The sequence below is a fragment of the Pipistrellus hanaki genome, assembly GCF_964339955.1.
Source record: "Pipistrellus hanaki genome assembly, chromosome: 18".
NCBI lineage: Eukaryota > Metazoa > Chordata > Mammalia > Chiroptera > Vespertilionidae > Pipistrellus > Pipistrellus hanaki.
This window is the reverse complement of record NC_140520.1, coordinates 28,138,979-28,160,727: the sequence shown is the minus strand read 5'-3', so window position 1 is coordinate 28,160,727 and position 21,749 is coordinate 28,138,979. Positions and strand designations below refer to the sequence as shown.

The 21,749-nt window shown below is 43.0% G+C and overlaps 2 protein-coding genes across 2 annotated transcripts in view; one reads left to right on the top strand and one right to left on the bottom strand.

Annotated features, from left to right (window-relative positions):
• The window catches only part of LAMB3 (laminin subunit beta 3), an 82,739-nt gene that overhangs the window by 59,308 nt on the left and 1,682 nt on the right, over nucleotides 1–21,749 (bottom strand). The window lies entirely within an intron of this gene.
• The window catches only part of HSD11B1 (hydroxysteroid 11-beta dehydrogenase 1), a 30,014-nt gene continuing 15,071 nt past the window's right edge, over nucleotides 6,807–21,749 (top strand). The window contains exons 1-2 of the mRNA XM_084865764.1: nucleotides 6,807–6,957; nucleotides 20,974–21,084. Of these exons, the coding sequence (XP_084721890.1) occupies nucleotides 21,000–21,084 (85 nt within the window). The 5' untranslated portion in view covers nucleotides 6,807–6,957; nucleotides 20,974–20,999. The remainder of the gene's footprint in view (nucleotides 6,958–20,973; nucleotides 21,085–21,749) is intronic.

The window sequence follows — 21,749 nt, the reverse complement described above, 5'->3', positions numbered from 1 at the left end:
CCAGAGGCTCCTGTGGCTGATACCTCTTTCTTCCTAACCATATGTTAGCAAGAGTCAGAGGGAGAGGAGGAAGGGGAGGGGGAGGGAAGAAACCAGCCAGCTGGTAGGAAAGGAGGGAAGACAAGCTCCCAAGAACCCCCAATTGGATGTCTGGTTCTACCCAGCCTTCCTCCCTAGAAACTCAAGTTGCAGTAAGAGACCCTGAGGTCAGAAGGACAAAGACTGGTTGTCACAGACCTGAGTCCTCTTCCTCCAGGGACCACGCTGGCTTTGCGGTGATAACTAATTCAGTGTGCCTGTCTGAGGGGCTCAGCAAAGGAAATGTTGAATAATGACTCCTAAAGAGGCAATGAGGAACATGGGCTTGATGCCACGCTCCTTGCAATTTTAATGTGTCTCCTGCCCTAGCCAGGTATAGACAAGTCACTCATCATCAATAGCGATGCGTTTTTGCCAAACATACCAATGGCTCCTGTCTTTGCCTCTGATCAGACCCTCTCCACCACCACCTCCTCCCACACACCCCTCCGTCCTATTTCTGCCAGTTCAAATTCTACCCGGGGTTCCTGGCCCTGATCAAATGTCATCTCTCCCTGAAATGTTTCCTTATCGCTCCAAACAAAAGAACAGCCAGAAGGGGGTGAGAGTAATCAAGGGGAAAGAGACATATTTAAAGGAAGAGAAGAATATCAATGGCAACCCTGTTCTTTCTGTTTCCAAATTGGGAGCCTATATCAAGACAGAGCCTCACCTTAAACGTCTCATCTTGTTCTCCCAGTTTGTCTACCCAAGTGCCTCTCCTTTTATGTTAATTATTCCTCCTCCCATTTAGCCACCACTGTGTCCAGCTCTCAACAGCTGAAACCACCCCCCTAGGACATTCCCTCCAAACTCATCCATTGCCAGACTGTTCTTCCTTCACGCAGTGAGCCTACCTGATTGAAACTAAATAGGGAAGGAGATACAGCACAGGATTTCGGTCCAAAAAAGTCAGTTGCACGCTCACGGAATTGTGAAGGATCATTCTAGCGGCAGATCCTGTGGAAAAAGACATAGGTTTCTTCACAAGTCCAATATGAGCCAACAAGGGCTATATTGCCAAACAAAGCAGCACCTTGTTGGTAAAGGCAGGCTGTCCAGGAAGAGGGAAGAGGAGGCGGTTTTGTTTTACTTGGCAATCCGCAGGTGGGAAACAAGAGAAGTCAAGTCCCGCTGCCTGAGTGCTTGGATTTGCAATCTGACTCTCTATTTGTGAGCTCTAAGGCACTGAACAAGTAAGTTACTTATAAACTGCCTACCTCCAGTTACTAAAACTGCTCACCTGTAAAATAGTGTCTTCCTCGTGGCCTGATTTTGCAAATTCAATGAGCTTAGTGCTTAGAGAGTGCCTGGCATATACTAGGGCAGTGGGCCCTTGAACAAGGTTAGGGGCACTGACTTCTGTTGCAGTTGAACATCCACCTGTAGTGTTTGACTTCCCCAAAACCTAACTACTTTCATTATCCATGGGGGATTGGTTCCAGCTACCCGCCTCATCTCATAATTGCCAAAATCTGTGAATGTTCAACCCTCCTATATAAAATAGTGTAGATCAATGCATATAGTAGGCCCTCCAAATTCATGGACTCCCAACCGTGGATTAAAAAATGTATAAGTATTTACTGAATAAATTCTTGGCCCTGAATAGATGGCTAAAGTAATTGGAGCATCATTCTGTACCCCCCCCCCCCAAAAAAAAGGTGCAGGTTCGATTCCCAATCAGGGCACATACCTGGATTTCAACCCTGGTTGGGGCAAAAAAACAGGAGACAACCGAACAATGTTTCTCTCACATCAATGTCTCTCTCTCTCTCTCTCTCTCTCTCTCTCTCTCTCTCTCTCTCTCTCTCTCTCTCTCTCTTTGTGTGTGTGTGTGTGTGTGTGTGTGTGTATGTGTGTGTGTAATGAGTGTGTCTGTATTTTTTCTCTTTGTGTGTGTGTGTGTGTGTGTATTTTTTCTCTCTTTCTCTAAAAATAAATGAAAACATATCCTTGAGTGAGGATATAAAAAGAAGAAGGAAAGAAAAAGTTATCGTATAAATAGATGCATGCAGTTCAAATCCATATTGTTCAAGGGTCAACTGTAGTAATTTTTCAGTCAATGACAGTTATTGTAATTGTTGTTGCTATAATTTAAGACAAAAATGCTTTGATTAGAGTGACTTGGGCAGATAACAATCCAGAACCCCTGTCACATACAGGAGAATCAAATGGATCACTAGAGAAGAGAATATACAGTAGTGTCACATAGCAATTGCCTTCACATAGTTGAAGGGCTGCCTTATTGGTCCAATGAAATACAGTCAGATGGACTTACTATATGTGGCTTGAACTAGAACTCACAAGGAAACAGAACTTAGGTCATTAAGAAATCGGAGCATTTCCAAACATAACACCTTTCTTGTGATGTATAGTAAGAGCCTCATTACTAAAAGCACCCAAGCAGAATTTAGACACCATTTGCCAGGGATGGTATAACATGGAGAGGAAATTTATGAACTTGGAAAGATGTTAGTCTTATGACCTCTGAGGTCCCATCCAATTATAAGATGACAGGATTCCGTTTGGTAAAACCACCAAATAAAGGTTGCTTCTCTAGAACTCACCATCCCTTCTTTTCTATTTCCAATGCCTCTTTGCTCTTTTTCTCAGCATGCTGACAAAGATTTTCCTTCTTGCTAGATAATTAAAAGTAATGAATTTAATGCCCCAAATGAACTACTTCCTGATTAAATTTATCTAACTAATACTCTTGCCTCTTAGAAAATGCCTAAACCTAGTGCCTGGACCTAATGGTTCTCAAACTTTGTCATAATGAAACACTTACTAGTCACCTTGCTCGGTACAAAACTCCACGGAACTCTGATCTATGAACACAAATAAATATATTATTTTGTGTTTTATCAGATGCCAATTTGCACTATGTTCTATTGAAAACAAATAATAAGAATCAACTGTGAGAATATTAAAAAGTTACCACAGTCTTGGGGAAAGTTTGATTGCTTTATAATCATTGTACCCGGAATTTGTTTTAAACCCTTGGCTCAATCAGTGACAGTTCACCTCAGTTAAGACACTTTTATAAGACAATCAGTGATAGCCCTGAAGGTCAGCCAACCAGGAACTAACTCACCCATAAGTAAATTTCAGAGTGCTAGCCATCAACAAATGCTTCCATAGATGATGTCAGCACACATAGGTCTCAGGAAAGACACCACTCCCTGAACTCCATACTTCCCAAAAATCAACAATGTACTTACTGAGTTCCTTGGGTAAACTCTATTTACCCTTCAGTCAACTGCCAGATAAATCAGACCCAATACTAACCGGTGCTCAGCTAATTTCATTGAGTTCTCATCATTTTTATGATTTTTGACCAAGCAGGTCATTGTATAAAATTGTTAGCCCTTAATCTTTGTATAAAGTAATTGGAAATTTTAGTTTGCAGGAATATATTCTGGTTAATTACACCTAGGTGTTTGTGTAAGGTCCTTTGATACTTGGTAGATCATTGAATAAATAGACACAGATCTGTATATTAGACCTTTTGTTTTGGAGGTGTACCATTTGACAACTATTTTTGCCATTAAATTGCTTATTCTCCTGGTGCTCATTTTTCTTTTGCTTTTATTTGTCTATATTAAAAAGTCTTATTATATGTGTTTTTGTTTTGTTCTGGAATACAGTGTTTTATCATAGATGAACAAGGGAGTACTTCATATGGAATGGCCCAAGTCACTAATCTAGTCCAAGCTGGTCCTAAGGTATGATGGCAAGAAGTCCATTAGACTGGTGACCAATTCGGGAAAGGGCAATTGGTCAAACTTAGCTGTAGGTTTTACAAAACATTCATGTGGGCGCTGTCTTGTCAATGTGTGACAGATTACTTTTAGTCTGCATGCCAGGGTCAGATTGTCAGGTGTAATTAAACACCTAGGTGTAATTAACCTGCATGGCCCACTCCTAACTTTTGCTTATAAAGGGAACCCAAGATACCATTTGCAGGCACACGCTCTTAATGAGCAGCCTCTCTTAGGTTCTCCTGTGTCACACCCCAACTTCCTCTTGGGAAAATTCCTGATTTCCATATAAAGTTGCACTGTAATCCTAACTCTTGCACTTACTTTGATAAAACGCATTTTCTTTACAATAACAATGGCCATTATATGGAGAACTTTTGGCATGTCAAAATCAACAAATTCATTCATTTACAAGAATTTTTGGCATTTTGAAATCAACAAATTAATTCATTTATAATGAATACATTTAAGAGGAACCCCAGAAATCTACAAAGTCAAGTTTACTTCTTTAACTAGTATGCTAAGATTTAAAAAACAAAATTTGCACTCCAGCATGGTCTTTTCAAAGACTCTGAAACCAACCCTAATTTGATTTCTCTCTCTTTCCACTCATCTTTACATGACCTTTGATGTGAACCACCCATTTTTTCCGAGTTTTACTGGGGAAAAAGCAATCACATTATAAAATTGCAAAATCAGAAGGCAGCTCTAAAGAAGTTGAATGAACCATTCTTTGTTTTTACTGTTGTTGCTTATGTTTTTAGTTCAAATAAATAGAATTTTTTTTAAGAAGTTAAATTTAAACCTTGGTCTAGAGCCATATTAAGTTATAATTAAGGATTTTCCTAAACCACAGGAAGCCAGGTAGAAATCTATTACATAATTCAAGATTTTATTAGCTAATTATTGTTCTGAACTACAAATCAGTACAAGTTCAGTTGTTAGTCCTTCAACTGAAGGGAAAAAAAATTTGTTTAAAACCAGAAGGATAAGAAAGAACACATTGTAATAACTCATCTGTGTCAAACGAAGAAAACAGTGTCTTGAGAGAGCAAGAAAAAAAAATTAAAATACAGCACAAAAGACAATTCCAAAAGCCTTTTTTTAAAAAGTTACATTGACCAAAGATTCAAAGTTATAAGCTAAGTAAAAATAAAAACAGATTTCAAGAAATTTCAAAAAAATATTCTGGAGTTTAACAATAGTTGAAGTTAAGGAGACTTTTCTTTTTCATTATTACTTTTGTTTGTTTTTTTGTTTTATTTTGTTTTGTTTTGTTTTTTGTTTTTCTTCTTATGGGCTCAAATATGAATAAAGGGACTTAATGAGAAAAAAAACATTAATTGAAATCCAAAATGAACTGTTGAGAAAATATTCAATATGTGAGTAGACATTTTCAGAGAGCCTCAGAAAGGAAATGAGCTAGAAAACTCCAGATACGACAACTGGCTTCTGAAAGGAAAACAAGACTAGAAGGTCTTCTATCCTCTGAGAATTGGGAGCCTGTAGGTGAATACACTTGCAGAGAGTATAAGCAGAAGGGTCATTGAAAGAACCAATGTCCCTTTTTGGCTAAGAAACAGAAAGATGACCATGTAAAATCTCTCCAGTGATGCTGCTCCCAAGGAGACATTATTAGCACCCAACAACTTCAACCCTTCCTCTAACTTGATGCCCCCAAATCTCAGAGAGACCGGTGTGCAACCACATCAATTATACTCGCCATCAAGGGAGAGCTGTGTCCAGTTTGGCTCATCACTCTATTCCCAGCTCCTATGCCAATGCCTGGCATGGACTAGGTGATCATTAACTCTTTGTTGAATAGTGAATACATAAATGGATGAAGAGAGTAACCTCTTTGTTGACTTAATCCAAAAGAATGAAAACCTCTGAATTGGATATGATGCTCCATCACTAATTGGTGTAAATCAGGCTGGAATTATTATCCCTTCTTATGGAGTCCTTACCCTACCTGGATCCTCTTGCAGGCGCCTGTCTCCGCTCTGCCATCCATGCTCCTGTTGATAGGACCACCATAATGGTTTATAAGTCACAGAGGTTATTGCTTAAAGGGGTTAAAATTGATAAATGTGTAGAAATGCTCTTCAAGGGTGTTGGGGAATGAGACAAATACTCGAAAATGGGTCAGTAAGGCAAATTTATTTTTGCACAAAAGGGTGTGCTGCCATTAGCAACAAAAGGGCAGGCAGGCACACACAACGAGGATTCCGCTCTCATTTTTTATCTATTCCCTGATAAATTACTGCACCCTATCCTGAATGGCTGAAGGACGTGGCTTTACAGTCTGGCGCCAATGTCTAACTGAGAAAGGCGCTATAAGGAAGGAGATTGGATGTTTGTAGGGGAGTGAGACAAACAACCTCTTCCTCAGGAATGTTTACACTTCTGGTTACTTATTCAATTGTTAATTACCCGCCAATCTAATGAGGGGAGTTCATTGCTATAACTTTAATGGAAAAGACTTGTTAACTCTTACACACTCAACATTGGATCACTAGATTCTCTCTTCGTGGGAGGGAAAATCTGTTCCATTCTTGTTTCAATACTTTTCTTTGAGGCAAAGCCAGGAATCTGAGAGAGCAAAAGCCTACTAAAGGTGGGACAGGGGTTCTGCCTGGTGTGCCTCTGGCATGTTTAAAGCTCACAATAGTAATGGGTACGTCTCCAGGGCAACCAGGACCACTTCCAATCATTCATGCCCTGGGGCTGCTTCAGGAAGTCCCCTGTTCTATGGGGAACCCTGATGCTTGCCCCCAAGATTGGCCCACTCGGCCTTCCCTTTAGGGCTCCTCTCCCAGGCATCGCCTGGCTGCACCATCGGTCCCAGCACAAGGTCTTCTTCCTTGACCTGGGTTTCCCCTTCTTGTATCAGGTGGCAGACCAGCTGGTTCCAGTCCGGAACCAGATCTTCTGACTCCTCCCAGAAACCAACCAACTTGTGAGCAGGAAATCTTGCCCCTCCCCAAAGAGTGGGAAGCCGCAGAGGAAGAGAGAAATGAAACAGAAGGAAAGGCAGAGGAGGAGAGAGGGCAAGACAAGAAGCAAAAGGAAAAAAGGAGATCCATAAAAAGAAGTCAAATTTGGTTGACACCTCAAGGTAAGACTTTTTAAAATCCCATTATGTTTTATAGCATCACCATTGGGTCAGGGCCTCGTTCGTAGTATGTGCTCAGAAAACCACTTATGAAATAATGAAATAAATGAGAGGGCTCGGCTGAAGAGAGATTTCAGTGTCAAATGCTGGTCAAAGGAAAAAGCAAAGAAGAAGAAGAAGAAGAAGAAATGCCCAATGAGTTATGAAATAAATCTGTAGGAGGGAAGATGTAAGGCAGATGGAACCAGACGCCTGACACTGGCACTGAGGGCGTTTTGATCATCCTGGGACAGAAAGTTAAGATGGAATGAAAATGTTGCAAAAATAGTTTTTAAAAATGTCTGCACATCCTTTGAAATCCTACAAAGATTGCAGGTCGTAAGCATTTTTTAAAAAATTGGCTTTAACCCGATGACAGAGCACAAACATCAGGCGATCTCCTGGGAATTGCTAAAAGTGCTGGAAACTGCATCTTGCAGCCAATCATCAGCCAGTTGAACATTATTAATATGGAGATCAGGAGTTTGAGAAAGGCTCCTTTTATTTATCATTTTATTTTTAAAATATGTTTTATTGATATTTTTTACAGAGAGGAAGGGAGAGGCATAGAGAGCTAGAAATAATGATGAGAGAGAAACATTGGTCAGCTGCCTCCTGCATACCCCCTTCTGGGGTTGTGCCCACAACCAAGGTATACGCCCATGACTGGAATTGAACCTGGGACCCTTCAGTCCGCAGGTCGATGTTCTATCCACTGAGCCAAACCAGTTAGAGCTGAGAAAGGCTCATATTATTTCGACAAGTCTTGTTCAATGAACCAAGGGAGGCCTAACATTGTCAGTCAAAGTTCTTCACATACTCTTCACCTGTTCTTTAGTCCCGGTCCTGCCTGGCTGCTCAGGACACTAGGATATGGGCCTTCTGAGCTTTAAAAGGGCCTGTGCAGAGCGAATTCAAAGGCACTTCTTTCAGGCCAGTTAGAGAAATGCTGACAGGAACAGGAAATGCCAGTCCCCACTCCCACCATTTACCCGAACCCTTCCTTGCCATCAATAACAGTATCACCCAGAAGCTTGCGGTTTACTGATCCAGTCTTGGACAAATTTAAGCAGCTAGACTCAGGCTTTGGAAAGTGCCTACTCACAGACAGACGATGGTGATGTGTTTTCCCAACAGCTGGCTATTGAGAGTCCTGCTCCCCCAGCTTTTCCAACAGAGCTTAAGAATTCAGAGGGACACCCTCGAAGTGGGCTTTTTAGTGCCTGTATCTCTCGTTGGGGTTTGTGTGAGTAAATCAAAGTCAGAAGCTGGAAGGAGGGTGGAGAGATAGAAGGATCTCACTTCTGCTCGCTTGCCAAGATGTAAAAGGAATTGCCCTTCCCTCTGTAGCATGATATGAAAATAAAACCCGAAAAAAATCCAAGGTTGCTTTTACATTATTTCAGTACAGCTAAAAGCTTCCCGCATCCAATTTCTGAGCTGTAACAAATCTTAGCGCTAATCTAATTTAATTCCTCTCATTTGCCAGGTGAGGGAATGAAAGCCAAGGCCAGGGAAGGGCCTTGTCCAAGGTCACACATATGTCAGTGGTGGAGTTGGGGTCTGGGCCTCAGTTCTCTGGTCCCATCCGGGGTCTTTCAGGAAGCCACCCAAACTTTACAGGAAGATGCCCCAGATGCCCGAGAACTATAAATACTGCATTTGCTGATTAAATAAAAGGTTTTGTTCAAAGTTGCTCAATTAATTCTGGCCTGGCCAAAATGGAAGAGAGAAAAGGTTTTCCTAATAGTTAAGATTTTTCCAGAATCTGTTTTGTGACTGTCAAGGGACTAGATATCATGGAAGAAGGATTTAAGCCAGGTTTGTCCTAAGAGATCTAGAATATTTTACATTCCGACCATTCATCCAGGGTTACATAGCTCATCTCTTCATACAACCTCAAGACATTTTCATTTTACAAATAATATTTTATTATTTGCTCAGATTTACAGAGGGAATCACATATTCTGCATCTCTCTGGACTAACATGGATACTTGTTCAGTGGCCCCACATGCTCCAGTTTCAGTCTAGGTGATGTTCTTTAGGCACGTTGTGCTATTTCTAGACACAGGGAGTTCCCTCTGCTTGGATCGCCCTTCCCCCAACTTCATCTCCATAACTTGTACTTATCCTTCAAAGCTTAATTCCAGGGCCACCTCCTCCCAGAAGCACTTGCCCCTCTCTGAGCTGATTTGGATGGCCTGTTCTGTACTCCTCTAATAACTTCTCATCTGCAAAAGATGATTCATGATATCCAACATGAAAACGGTAACGAGAATGAAATGAGATCATCGTCATGAAAATGGCTAGCACAAGGAGATATGTGCACCCTTGTTATAGTATGTTATTAGCTACTGTGCCTTTTAATTTACTTGCCTGCCTGCCTTATGTTTAACTACAACTTCCTTGAAGAAAGATAGCAAATATTGCTCAGCTTTTATATTCCCGGCACCTAGCATAGCTTAGATATTTTTATTAATGCTCAATGCATGTTTGGAAAGACTGGATGAATAAACATAGGAATACTTTTCCTCCTTTCCTTCCATTAAAATCATTGAATGTCTCATTTCCACACTCTGGACTCTTGGGTAACTTAGGGGAGGAAATAGAAGATACCACAAGTTTCCCTTTATTTCAAGCCCGACAATCTACTCGAAAGGGATACCTGCCCAGGGTTAAACATGGGAGTTGAAAAGCCACATTAACTTCTGCTTTCATACAAAATGCACTTATCACAGCAGGAGAATTGACATGCTATAAAACACAAGGTCAAAAAGAACTGGAATGGAAACAATAGCGGATGAGAGATGTCAACACTCTTTTGCAACAGGGAAAGTAAATGGACGAGTGATACGTGACTTTGCACACTGGAGGCCGCTGGAGGAAGCCCAAGTGCCCGCGGCAGGAGGCCAACAAGAAGTCACAGAGCCAGGAGAGTCTCAGGAACCAGGGCACTGGGATCTCAGAACAGAGAGGGGCAGAGGGGCCAACCCCAGGAGATGCTCCAGGTCACCTCTCCTGCCCTCCACCTGAAGAAGGAAAGTCTATATTCTGGAGAAACTGGCCTAAGAGGCAGCAGACTCAGCAGAGCGTGGGTTTAGGCATGGAACTAGAAGTAGGATTAGAGAAAGACTCCATCCTGAAAGATGAGATTCCTTAGCTCCTTGTTCTGGCTCAGCTCCTGGAACACCACCAGCCGGGTCTATATCCCTCCCCAGCCCACACTAGGCAGAAAAACTAAGGATTCCTTTGTGTAGAAGATATTCAACCAAAGGGAAAACAACTAAGGCCCCTGATATTTGGGGTCCCCCAAATGAAAATGTCCAGTACCCTCTGGATTATCCTACAATAGAGACAACAGCTAGCCAGCCCTGCCTGTTCACACACAGCTTCCTTTTATTCCAAGGATCATCAATCATGGAATTAAAGCCTTCGACATTGAAGATAAAAGTCCAAAATAATCAAGAGAACAAAAGAGTTAATTCTCAACAACATCGAAATTACCCCTGAGATAAGGAAAAAACAGGGCCTCCATGAGTGAAGAGCAGGAAATGGGTGTTTTTAAAAAGTAGTAGGGAACAAGAGCTTTTTAAAATAAAATTTAAAAATGCAACTAGAGATATAAATTTAAATGAAGCATTGCAAGATAAAATTGACAAAATCTCCTGGAAAGCAGGTCAAAAAGGAAAATAAATTTAAAAATAGGACAATAACAATAAGAAACTGACATGGATCAATTCAGGAGTGCTAACATCTTCTAACATGAATTCCAAAAAAAAAAGCACAGAGAAAACTGAGTAAAATACATTAACCAGAAAATGAATGTCTCCAAAATTTCCCACAATGAAAGATTTGCATTTCCCTATGGAAAGGCCCAGTGTATGCTCGACATAACAAATGGAAGAAAAAAAAAAAAAAAAAAACTCTCCCCAAAATACATCATTATAAATGTTAGAACCCAGTGATAAAAGGATCCCAAAAGTTCTCGAAAGAGGAAAACCAGTTCACAAACCAAGGATCAAGAATCCGGGCAGCAACTGGACTTTGCAGGATCAACGCTGGGAGCTGGGAGCTGAAGGGCAATCCAGCAGTGACTTCCCCTTCCGAGAGAAAATAATCTCCAACCTAGAAGTCCCTACCCAGCCAAACCATGAATCAAGGCGAGGGTGAAATAAGGACGAGCCGGCAGGAGCTGTCACCCTGGGGTTTCTGTGGCCATGACTGGATGGATGGGTGCCCAAGTGAAAAGATTAAGAGTAAAATAGCACTCCTGCATTCAAGGACTCAAAGAATTTCCTTACCACTTAGGAAAAGTTAACCTAGAGAGGAGTTGGAGTTCCCATGTGGATGGCAAAGGAATGTCCCAGCGACCAGCCTATCAAGCTTTTGCTGCAAACTGGCACAGCAGGAATGGGGGCTCCAAGAGGGATGCCACCAAGGGGAAAAAATCAGATTATCTAATGAATTTAACAGATTTATTTTTCTAGCTCTTGTCAGAGGATTTGGAAAACATGGAAGCAAACAAACAAAAGTGTGACTGTAAACTCTAGTAAAGAGGGAAGGTGGGAAGAATAAAAGAAAAGCAGTGCAATCAGTACATAACATTGCTGAGCTGTAAATAATTAGTAATAATAACATGAACACTGACTACTCATTTAATTAAAATGAAAGAATAGCACTAGGAATCTAGAAGAAGGGAAATGAGTCTCTACATGTGTTGTTACAAAAAAGCAAAATCCTAATATTTATTAGTAGAAAATCAATAAATGATTTCTAAAATTCCATAATCGAAGAACAGTAGTAGAAGCATATTGTTTTAAAACATGTGGTTAATTCTCAGAGGAAAAATAAATAAGGTTTAATAAAGGGATTGCCAATGTGGCTCAGCTGGTTGGGCAGCATCCACTGCACCAGGAGGTTGCCAGTTCGATTCCAGGTCTAAGACAGATGTCTAGGATTCAGGCTCCATCCCCGGTCAGGGGCATGCAGGAGGCAGCTAATTGATGTAGTACTCTCACATCAATGTGTTCTTTCTTTCTCTCTCCCTTCCCCTCTCTCTCTTTCTTTCTCTCTCCCCCTCTCTCTCTTCCTTCCCCTTTCTCTAAATCAGTAAACCATTCTTTAAAAAACAGAAAAAGGGGGCTCTGAAACAAGAAATTTTATTTTATTTTTTTCTTGAGAGACAGAAAGTTCAATCATAATGGCGGATTCCCATGGATTGTATTCAATCCACCAGTCAACATGTTGATGCCCGGAGCCCTTAAATTAAGTCTCAAACAAGCTACAATTAAAGTAGCTTGTTTAATTACCCAGAGCAGTTTACCAGACTGTCTGTCCACAGCTTGCTTCAGAATTGCCTGGGGAGCTTTGTAAAAATACAGATTGCTGGGTCTCACCATGGATGGGTCTGGTTCAACAGGTCCAGGTGGGATCTGGGAATCTGCCCTTAGTACCTCTCCCCTCCCATCCCCCCTCCCACACCACCCCCTAATGACTCAGTGGCACTGCAAGGTTTAGGAACCTCTGGGCTAGAGCAGAAATTGTCAGTGTGCCTAAGGAGGGGTGAAGAGGGGGAGGGGTTCTGTGCGATTTGTGTGTGTACTTGTTGCTGTGTACATGTCAGTGCATTGTAAGTCTAGCTTTCCCCCTTCCTCTCTCTTGCATCCTCTTTTATCTGAATTTAACTCTTCAGTCCCTCTAGACTGCTGAACACATTGCCAGAAAGTTCCCCACCCTGGTGATTTTTTAACCCCTCCAGCCTGAGCTTTCTCTCCCAACCCTGGGGCTCCCTCTGCTGGCAGAAACTCAACATCCTAAACCTAGACCATGCTCCCTCCATGCCTAATTAGGTCATTTTTTCTGGGCTGTTTCCACGCCCTCAAATGTCATGACTCAGCAACAGGTACACATTAGACAGAAAGTGGAAAATTCAACCAACCTGGAAGGACTCCCTTGCCTTACAGGTGTGGATGGCATTTAAAGATCAGGAGGGAGGATGATGAGGCAGAAACAAGAGAGGCACATACTGCAGTCAACCTTCTCCTGAGGAACAGGAGGCCTTAAGGAGTTCTTCTCCCCGCCGTCTTCCTTCCCCTCACCCTAGAAAGATGGATGGATGTAGAAGACACAACCTTTTGCCTTAATAAAAATAAAAAAATAAATAAAAATAAAAATAAATAAAAACCCAAAGGAAGGAAACACGTTAGGTTGAGAAGCTCATTGGATTGGAAAGCAGAAGACAAGGTTTTAAGATCCACCTTCGCTTCCCCTCCTCCATTCTCCTTTTCTGGACCCCATGCCACCATCACCGGACCCCATAAGGCATGTCCCTCCACTAATCATTCCCTGTGGGCTCAAACCTTTCCTACAAGCTGAAAACACGCCCAGTCTGACTCAGTGTCTGGCCTGGGGGAAATAATGCTCAGCGACATTTTCATGACAACCTAACTCATCGCTGTGCTAAACATCAAACCCTCCTGTAGCTCTACACACCTCTCAACGCCTCAAACATATTCCCTCCATGCCCAGGCTGAGCATTATCTCAGTCTTCTAGCCACAGCATCACAGGCCCCCAGTGACTCCTACACCCCAGACCCAGTGCGTTCTTGTCACGTCTCCCCTTCCTTGGACTCCCAGAAGCTTAGAAGCTGTGCCCTCTCCCATCTCAAGGAGCCCTTGGGGGATTGGGCTGTTTCCTTCTTTCCACCCCCACCGGAGACTTCCACTATAGCACTGGTAACACGTCATATGTTTCATTTATTTCACCTGTCGGGAAAACATTGTGCTTTGGGTTTGTTTTTCATTCATAGTATCTGGCACATAGTTGGCACTGAATAAATGTCAGCAGATGCAAGCTCCACTCAGCCATGTGGGAGGCATGTGTCCTCATCCTCCTTTCCTACCCAGAGTCCTTTGGGAGGCCGTCTGTGGCCAGGCTCCTGAGCTCCATGGTGGAGAAGGGAAATGAGTGGTCTCGCCTCTGCTCTGGGTAGCCACGCTCAAGGATGTCCTGTCTGTACCTGAGGCACATGTCCCCGTGTTCCCTAAGTTCAGTGCCACGTCTAGGAGTCTCAATAAAACATAAGGTACCCAGTGACATCTGAATTTCAGGTAAATAATGAAAATGTGTTAGCATGAGTATATCCCCTGCAATACTTGAGACTACAGGTATCCTAAAAATGTATTCATTGTTTACCTGCAAAGCAAATGTCAATGGGAGTCCCGTACTTCCATCTGCTACCTCTGGCAGCTCCCACCTGGAAAGTAGTTCTCTCTCATGCTGGCCACTGGCACCCTAAGAAAGCCACCCAGCTATGGCTGCTGTGCCACCTTGCTGTGCTCCCTGAGGGCCAGGCAGAGCAGCCAGGGAACAATGCTGAGCGGTGGTTTTTGCTGGAGCCAGTCCTCTCAGCTGTGGGGGACTCGCCCTCCCCTCCCTTGTGTACCAATGTTTCACCCAAGCCTCCAGGCCATGGCTTCTTCAGTTGCTGTGTGGATTCTGCCCTCCTCCATGGCCGATGCCAGTCGATGGGAGCAAGGCCAGATGAAGAAACCTGACAAACCCGCTAGGACATGTTCTGGGCTGCCTCCACTCCACCCCCACCGAGGGGCCGGGATCCACGCTGGCTCCGGGCCTCATTGGGATACTGGCTCTTCCCCAAGAGGCTCCCAGCTCTCCCAGCCCCAGGTGGTCTGCCCCACCAGCGCCCCCACCACTGAACACAAATGACAGGAGGGGACCGGACAGGGCACCCAGGGCACCCCTAGTTCATTGTTCCACGTCGGAGATTCCGTCCATCTGGTGGAAAATATGAGTCAGTCTGTCCATTAGGAGGAGGGTTATGTAGAGAGTTAATGAACAATAACCTCTTCCCCCGGGGAGAGAAAGGAAAGGGAGGAGGGGGAGGAGAGAAGGAGTCTCTGTTATTAGAAGAAACATAGCTATGTCCATCGCTGGGAACAGATTTCAGTGGCCTGGCACAGATTTACAAATTCCTCCCCAAGCAGCCCTCGGGAACTAACTGGCCTGGGGTGGCAGGGTGGGGAGAAGGGGGAATTTTATACATTCTAATGTTACACCAAGATCCTTTCCTGTCTCAACAGATGCGTGTTATCCTCCCAGGGAAGACAGCGCCTCCCAATAGGGAGCGGTCACCCACCAGTTACTCTGGGTCTGCCCGCTCTTCCCCCGGCAGGATTCATTTTTTAAAAAAGAGGCCACTTTCTTAGCAAAGCTGCTGAACGGCCCTGAAAAGCACAGTAGCGGCTAGGGTCTCAGAAATGACAGGAGCTCCTCTGGAGATCCGCACGTTTAGGCCACATGAATGCAAATTTCCCCCTGGCTGCTCCTTCTCGAGTGTTGACCTTCTCCTAGTAGTCCTCCCAGGCCTGGCCCATCCTCTGAGTCCCTTTCCCTTCAACCTCTGTGTTCCTCCCACCTTGTTGCTTTTTCTGGACCCCCTTTAGCTGGTTGGGAATGAATGCCTGGCTCACCTCCTACCTGTGCACCTCCAGCTGAAGGGAACCCATTCTCTGTGGGTTTCTGAAAACTACCAGGTTGTGTTCATGGTATTTCACGGAAAGCCAGCTCTGAAATGTAGATAGTCAATGCATTGCAAAGAACGGGTGGCAGATAGAATAGTAGCTCTACTCTTAATTTTTTGAGGAGTCTCCATACTATTTTCTATATAGATAGATATAGATATAGATATAGATATAGATATAGATATAGATATAGATATAGATATAGATATAGATATAGATATATTAGAGGCCTGGTGCATAAAATTTTGCAAGAGTAGACCTTCCTTCCCCCAGCTGCCAACACCAGCTTCCCTCTGGCACCCGGGACCTGGGCTTCCCTTCCAGAAGGACATCCAGTCTAATTAGCATATTATGCTATACATATACATATATATAATTGATTTCAGAGAGGAAGAGAGAGGGAGTGAGATAGAAACATAAGTGATAAAAGAGAATTATTGATTGGCTGACTCCTGCGCACCCCACACAGGGGATGGAGTCCATAACCTGGGCATGTGCCCTGACCTGGAATCAAACCATGACCTCTTGGTTCATAGGTCTATGTTCAACTGCTGAACCATGCTGGCCAGGCCATACTGGTTTCCATAGTGGCTGCACTAACTTCGTTTCCCACTAGCAAGAAAAAGTTTCCCTTTCTTGCACACCCTCTCCAACACTTGTTATTTCTTATATATATTTTTTTTATAATAGCCATTATTACAGGTGGGTCCCAGAGGGAAAGTTGGGAGGGGAGGGAGCAGTAGGTAATGGGGGTCAAATATATGCTAATGGAAGGCAATTAGACTTCAGGTAGTAAGCACACAGTAGAGTACACGGATGTCATATTATAATATTGTACACCTGAATATTCTATAATACTATTAACCAATGTTACCCTGATAAATTTAATTTTTAAAAATGGGAGGCAGCACAAAGGAGTGGAGTACACAGCTAGCTTTGGTGCTGTGGCAGTGAAAGCAACTTTACCTGCTTGGAGAAAATTTGACTCGAAAGAAATGCGAGGTGAAACGGTTGTGTTTCTTTTCATATTTTTTAAAAGCTCTAGAAGAGTGTAGGTGTTTCTCTTTTCCCACGTCCAGCAGAGAAAAAGAGCAGGTCTGGCCAACACCGGTTTGGCTCAGTGATAGAGAGTCAGTCTGCGGACTGAAGGGTCCCAGGTTCGATTCCGGTCAAGGGCATGTACATTGGTTGCAGGCACATTCCCAGTGGGGGGTGTGCAAGAGGCAGCTGGTCGATGTTTCTCTCTCATCGGACGTTTCTAGCTCTCTATTTCTCTCTCTTCCTCTCTGTAAAAAATCAATAAAATATATTTAAAAAAAAAAAAAGAGCAGGTCTGGTTCCTGAGTAGAGGAGCTGGGGATTGAGAAATGAAAGAAAGAAAAAAACAAGATACGAAGATAGAAGGAAAAAGCTGGGAGCTGAGTGGGACTGCCGTCCTCTCTGATGGAGGGACAGGGACTCAGAGCATGTTTATTTATATTCCAAATACCATGGGGTTTCACCAAAAACTTAGGATCGAAGGAGCTCGATTGGGCTCAGGTCCTATTCATTCCCTCATTCCCGGTGCTAGACTGGATTTACCTATCAAAGCACACTATCCAACACCTGAGCTGAAATGAAGGCCAAGCTGATAACACTCTTTCCTTTTTGGCAAAGCATGTTTCCAGGGTGTGGCTTTGCCTGTAGCCTTGTTTTCAGCTGACAGTAATTTAAAGAATGCCCATGTGCCTTCCCGGGGGGCCCTCTACAGAAGAGGACTAGAGAGTGGGGCTGACAAAGTGAGAGGAACATTGGAATTGAAGGGAAAAGGGCTCTGGGGGATGGGCCAGGCCTGGGAGGACTACTAGAAGAAGGTAAACACTTGAGAAGGAGAAGGAACAGGATATTTAGAAGCTCTACAAAGAGGACAAAGGAGTGGGGCTGATCAGGTGTGACCAGAACACTGAATCCCAGTGATTTCCCTGCTTTTTAACTCAGTCCAGGAAGTCAGCCATCTTCTCCTTGCTGCAGAAACTCAGAAACACTAAAACAGCAAAGATGAAAACGATATAGTCCCTGTCCTCCATGAGTTTATAAGCAAATGAAACAACCAGGCATGTAAATATGCACATACAGAGATCCATGTTTATTACGTAACTAGAGGCCCAGTGCATTAAAATTCATGCACTGGAGGGGGTTTCCCTCAGCCTAACCTGCCCCCTCTCATACTCTGGGAGCCCTCAGGGGTGGGAGGTGACTCAGCGATCAGGGAAGGCAATGCCCCCACCACACCTCTGCTACTGCCACTGCTGGCAGCACAAGCCTCAGCCAGCCCTGGTTACCTGAAACTCGGGTGGCCCTAGGCAGCTGGGCAGTCGCCATCGGTGATTTGCCTGCATCTTGGGCCGGAGCATCTGAAGCTTGCCCATGCCTCGGGAGTTGGCTGGGCAGCCACCATCCGAAGCTTGCCTGGGCCCTGGGCATTGGCTGGGCAGCCAGCATCCAAGGTTTGCCTGCACCTTGAGCCAGCTCTGGGCAGCTGCAGGCTGCGGGGCCTGGGGACTCCAGAGGCAGGCGCGTGGAGCAGCAGGACCCACCTGGAAGCTGGCCTGGCCATGCCACATGCCTGCCACTCTGGCGGGACTGAGAGGACTGGGCACTGCCATCTTGTGGCTGTGGGCACCACCATCTTTGAGGGCATGGAGTCAGTTAGCATATTCCCTCCTTAGTGGCTGTGGGCACTGCCATCTTTGTGGGGGCGTGATGGTCAATTAGCATATTCACTATTATATAGGATATGGCCAAAATGTGCTACCCCTGGGTGCCTGAGACCCCACTGGGTGTCTAAAAGATCAAAACTATTTTCATAATCATACTAAGAGATTATATGACTTTTTTCCCTGTTATTCTCTCATGAGTTTTCCTGAAGCTACAGGATGTGTGCTAGTAGAAAGCATACTACATGTATGCTTTTGTATTCTTGAATTTTAAAAATTCTAATATATCATATCAATAGCTAAACCACACACACACACACACACACACACACACACACTCAAATTTCTTTGTGATCCTCAATAGTTTATAAGCTTGTAAAGGGATCCTGAGACTAAACATTTTAAGAACTGCTAAGAATATATACCATTATGTATTGTCCTCATTTCTCATTAATGCATTTTGCTGACTAAAAATTATTTCATGTAATTCCATGAATGTTACTTTGTTAGGTGCTTTCTCTGGCCTTGTTTTCTGGCATGTTAGCTATTAAGTCATCAAGTTATTCATCTGTGTGTGATTTAATGTTTGTGTTTACGTCTTTTGAGGCAGCACAAGTTTGGACTTTATTTTTTAACTCAGCCAACAATCAGCTATAGTCAATGCATTAGTTTTACATTTTATCACCCTGATGTTTATCCTACTCATTGTTATTTTTTATTTCTTTAAATTATCTTTTGAGTAGTGAACTTGAAATTATTTTTGTCAGATAATGAACTTTCCTAGTCTGTCCATCTTTCCATCCTTTCAGCAGCAGCATATTTCCAAGCAATTGTTCCTTCCTATAATTTTATATTAATAGTACAGTATTAAGAAAATAAACAAAATTCCCTTCCCTCTAGAGATGAAAATGGAGTCTAGTCTGTAACATACCTTGGTAGCATAAAGTGGGTTATAAAATTATGCATATAATTCTTACAGTTCTGACCATAGGTAATATAATTTTCTACTTAAATTTTCCTTTTTATTTTTTCTATTTTGTCCTCCATGGACCTTGAGCTTTATTTAGCCCTTAACTATTATCAAATGTCCATTGTTTTCTGGAAGTGAACTTTACAGCTCTGGGTCTCTGTTGACAAATTATTTCATCTCCTTTGAGTCTTCAATTCTTTTCCCTTACTCTGAAATGAAAGTTTAGGGAGCGTTTCCAGATCCTGTACTTGGGGTCATACTGGATTTTTCTTAATAGTATGAGAATCCCCCAACCCCTACCCTCAACCCATATTCCTCTTCCAAAGCCCCATACCCATTCTCACCATCACATGTAAATAGATTTCTCAGTTCTACAGGTAACTTCACAGAATTTGAATTTGCTCTATGATGGGATAATTTTTATGGTTTGGTTAGTTGGTTCTAAGGTGAAAAACTTAACAATAATATATCTTCAATTCATTCTTTAAGAATTGCTCCTTAATGAATTCTTACTCTAGACATACCAGCGTGGTTATTTCTATAATTCTATGATAAATTCTAAATGCCTAAGGGTTTCTCCTCTATGGTCCTTGTCTTGTTCCAGACCAGTTTTCAGCTGGATGTGGGATTTTCAGGCCAGTTTTGCCTCGATGGTGCTTGCTGCTTGTTCTCCTGCACCAGGCCTCCTCTTGCAGCAACTTCTCCATGGTTCTCATTCCTTACTAGCATTTACAAGGCCCAGTTTAATAGCTTTGTACCGTTTTGGGTTTTTGGCACTCATTATTCCTTCTTTATTTACTACTAAAGTCTTAAGTGGACATTCCTTTGCAATTTCCTAAGAGTTTGTTGTTGTTGTTGTTGTTGTTAACCCTCACCCAAGGATATTTTTCCATTGGTTTTTTTATTTTTGGTGAGTTTGTTTGATTTGGGGGGAAGTGTTTTGTTTGTTTGTTTGTTTTTTAGAGAATGGAGTGGGAGAGACAGAGAGAGAGAAACATTGATGTGAGAGAGACACATCGATTGGTTGCCTCCCACCAGGGATCAAGCCTACAACTGAGGTATTGCCCTGGACTGGAATCAAGCCCAGGACCCTTCTGTCCACTGAGCCAAATCGGCTGGAGCTTTCCTGAGAGTCTTGCCATTTGGGTTCTGGCTGGCTTGCATTCCCTTTTGATGTTGTAATACATGTTCACTGAACTTGTGTGAGGTTTATCGGGCTTGTTTATTTTTCAAGAACATATTTTAGACATATTTTCTTAAGAAGCTTATTTTTCTGTATTGGGCTATTATTTTTAATTGCTTCTGACTAGGAGGTGGGACTGAGAATGAGATTTGACCTGAATTTAGCTCTCTTGGCTATTACTCATATTCCCCCCAGAAGCCACACACAGAAGCATGCTCTGAAATGGGGGTTTGACATGCACTTTGATAAAGTCATCGGTTCCCAATGTAAATGGTGTTCAGAGGAAGATGGACTCAGGGTAGTGATGCTGGCAGAATCTAATCCTGTACCGTCATGAACTTGGCGATCTGTAAGTCTCTTCTTGTTCAATGCAATGGAATAAATATTGTTCATTGTGAAATCTACCATGCAGGCTGCCAAGATAAGTGCGATCTCTCCCATAGCCAATCGGCTGCTCTTACAGGAAAATTGGCTAGCCCTGTCTGAGACTACTCCAGCCTCCCATTCCTGATGTCCCAATTCAGAGTCTGCTGCCTGCCTGGAAGGCTGTAACAAGTTGTGTAGGTTCTCTCTGTGTGTCCTTCAGGGCTCCTCGTGTCAGATCCCTGTCTGATGGCTTTTATGAAAAAACTCCTACCCATTCTGGGGGTCTTCTTGGCCTACTACTACTATTCAGCAAATGAGGAATTCAAACCAGGTAAGTACAAATATGTCTAATTTTGAAGAGATAGATAAAAAGAAAAGAAAAAATAGGTAGCTGGAGTGCCCGAGGATCATCACAATTTCCTGACCTCCAAAGTTGCAGAACGGCCAGGGACCTTGAGGTGGGAGAGGATTTCTGTGTCCTCCAGCCACAGGGGATGGCTAACAGGAGTGTGGTACTTGGCCCCCTTAATGAAAAGCAATGCTGGGTCCCCTATAAAAATAAGGGTAACTCCAAAATTCACAGCCCAGCCAGATATTTGAGCTCCGTGGAAGGACTGATAAGTGGGAGGCAAGAAAGTAGTCGTTGATGACTAACTAGAAGTGAGAAAAAATCCCTGGGATCTCTGAGAGCACACGTGTTTTGATTACTGTTTGCATTTTTTTTTTCAATTGAACAAAACTGGCTGAGTCCACAAACACCTGGAACTCTAGTGTTCCCACTAAAACTTCTGTCCATGGAGGGTTGTTAAGTTTTGTTGTTGGTTTTTAGGAGATACAATAGGTAGATCGCTTCTCGACCTTTTGGCTAAGATCAAGTGTAGGAGATACAGTAGGTAGACTTGGTTTTGACCAACCAAGTCAAACTTCCATTTCAGAGCATATTTATGAAAGGCTTGAACTTTCCTCTACTGATGTATGCAAACAAGTTGATCTGGA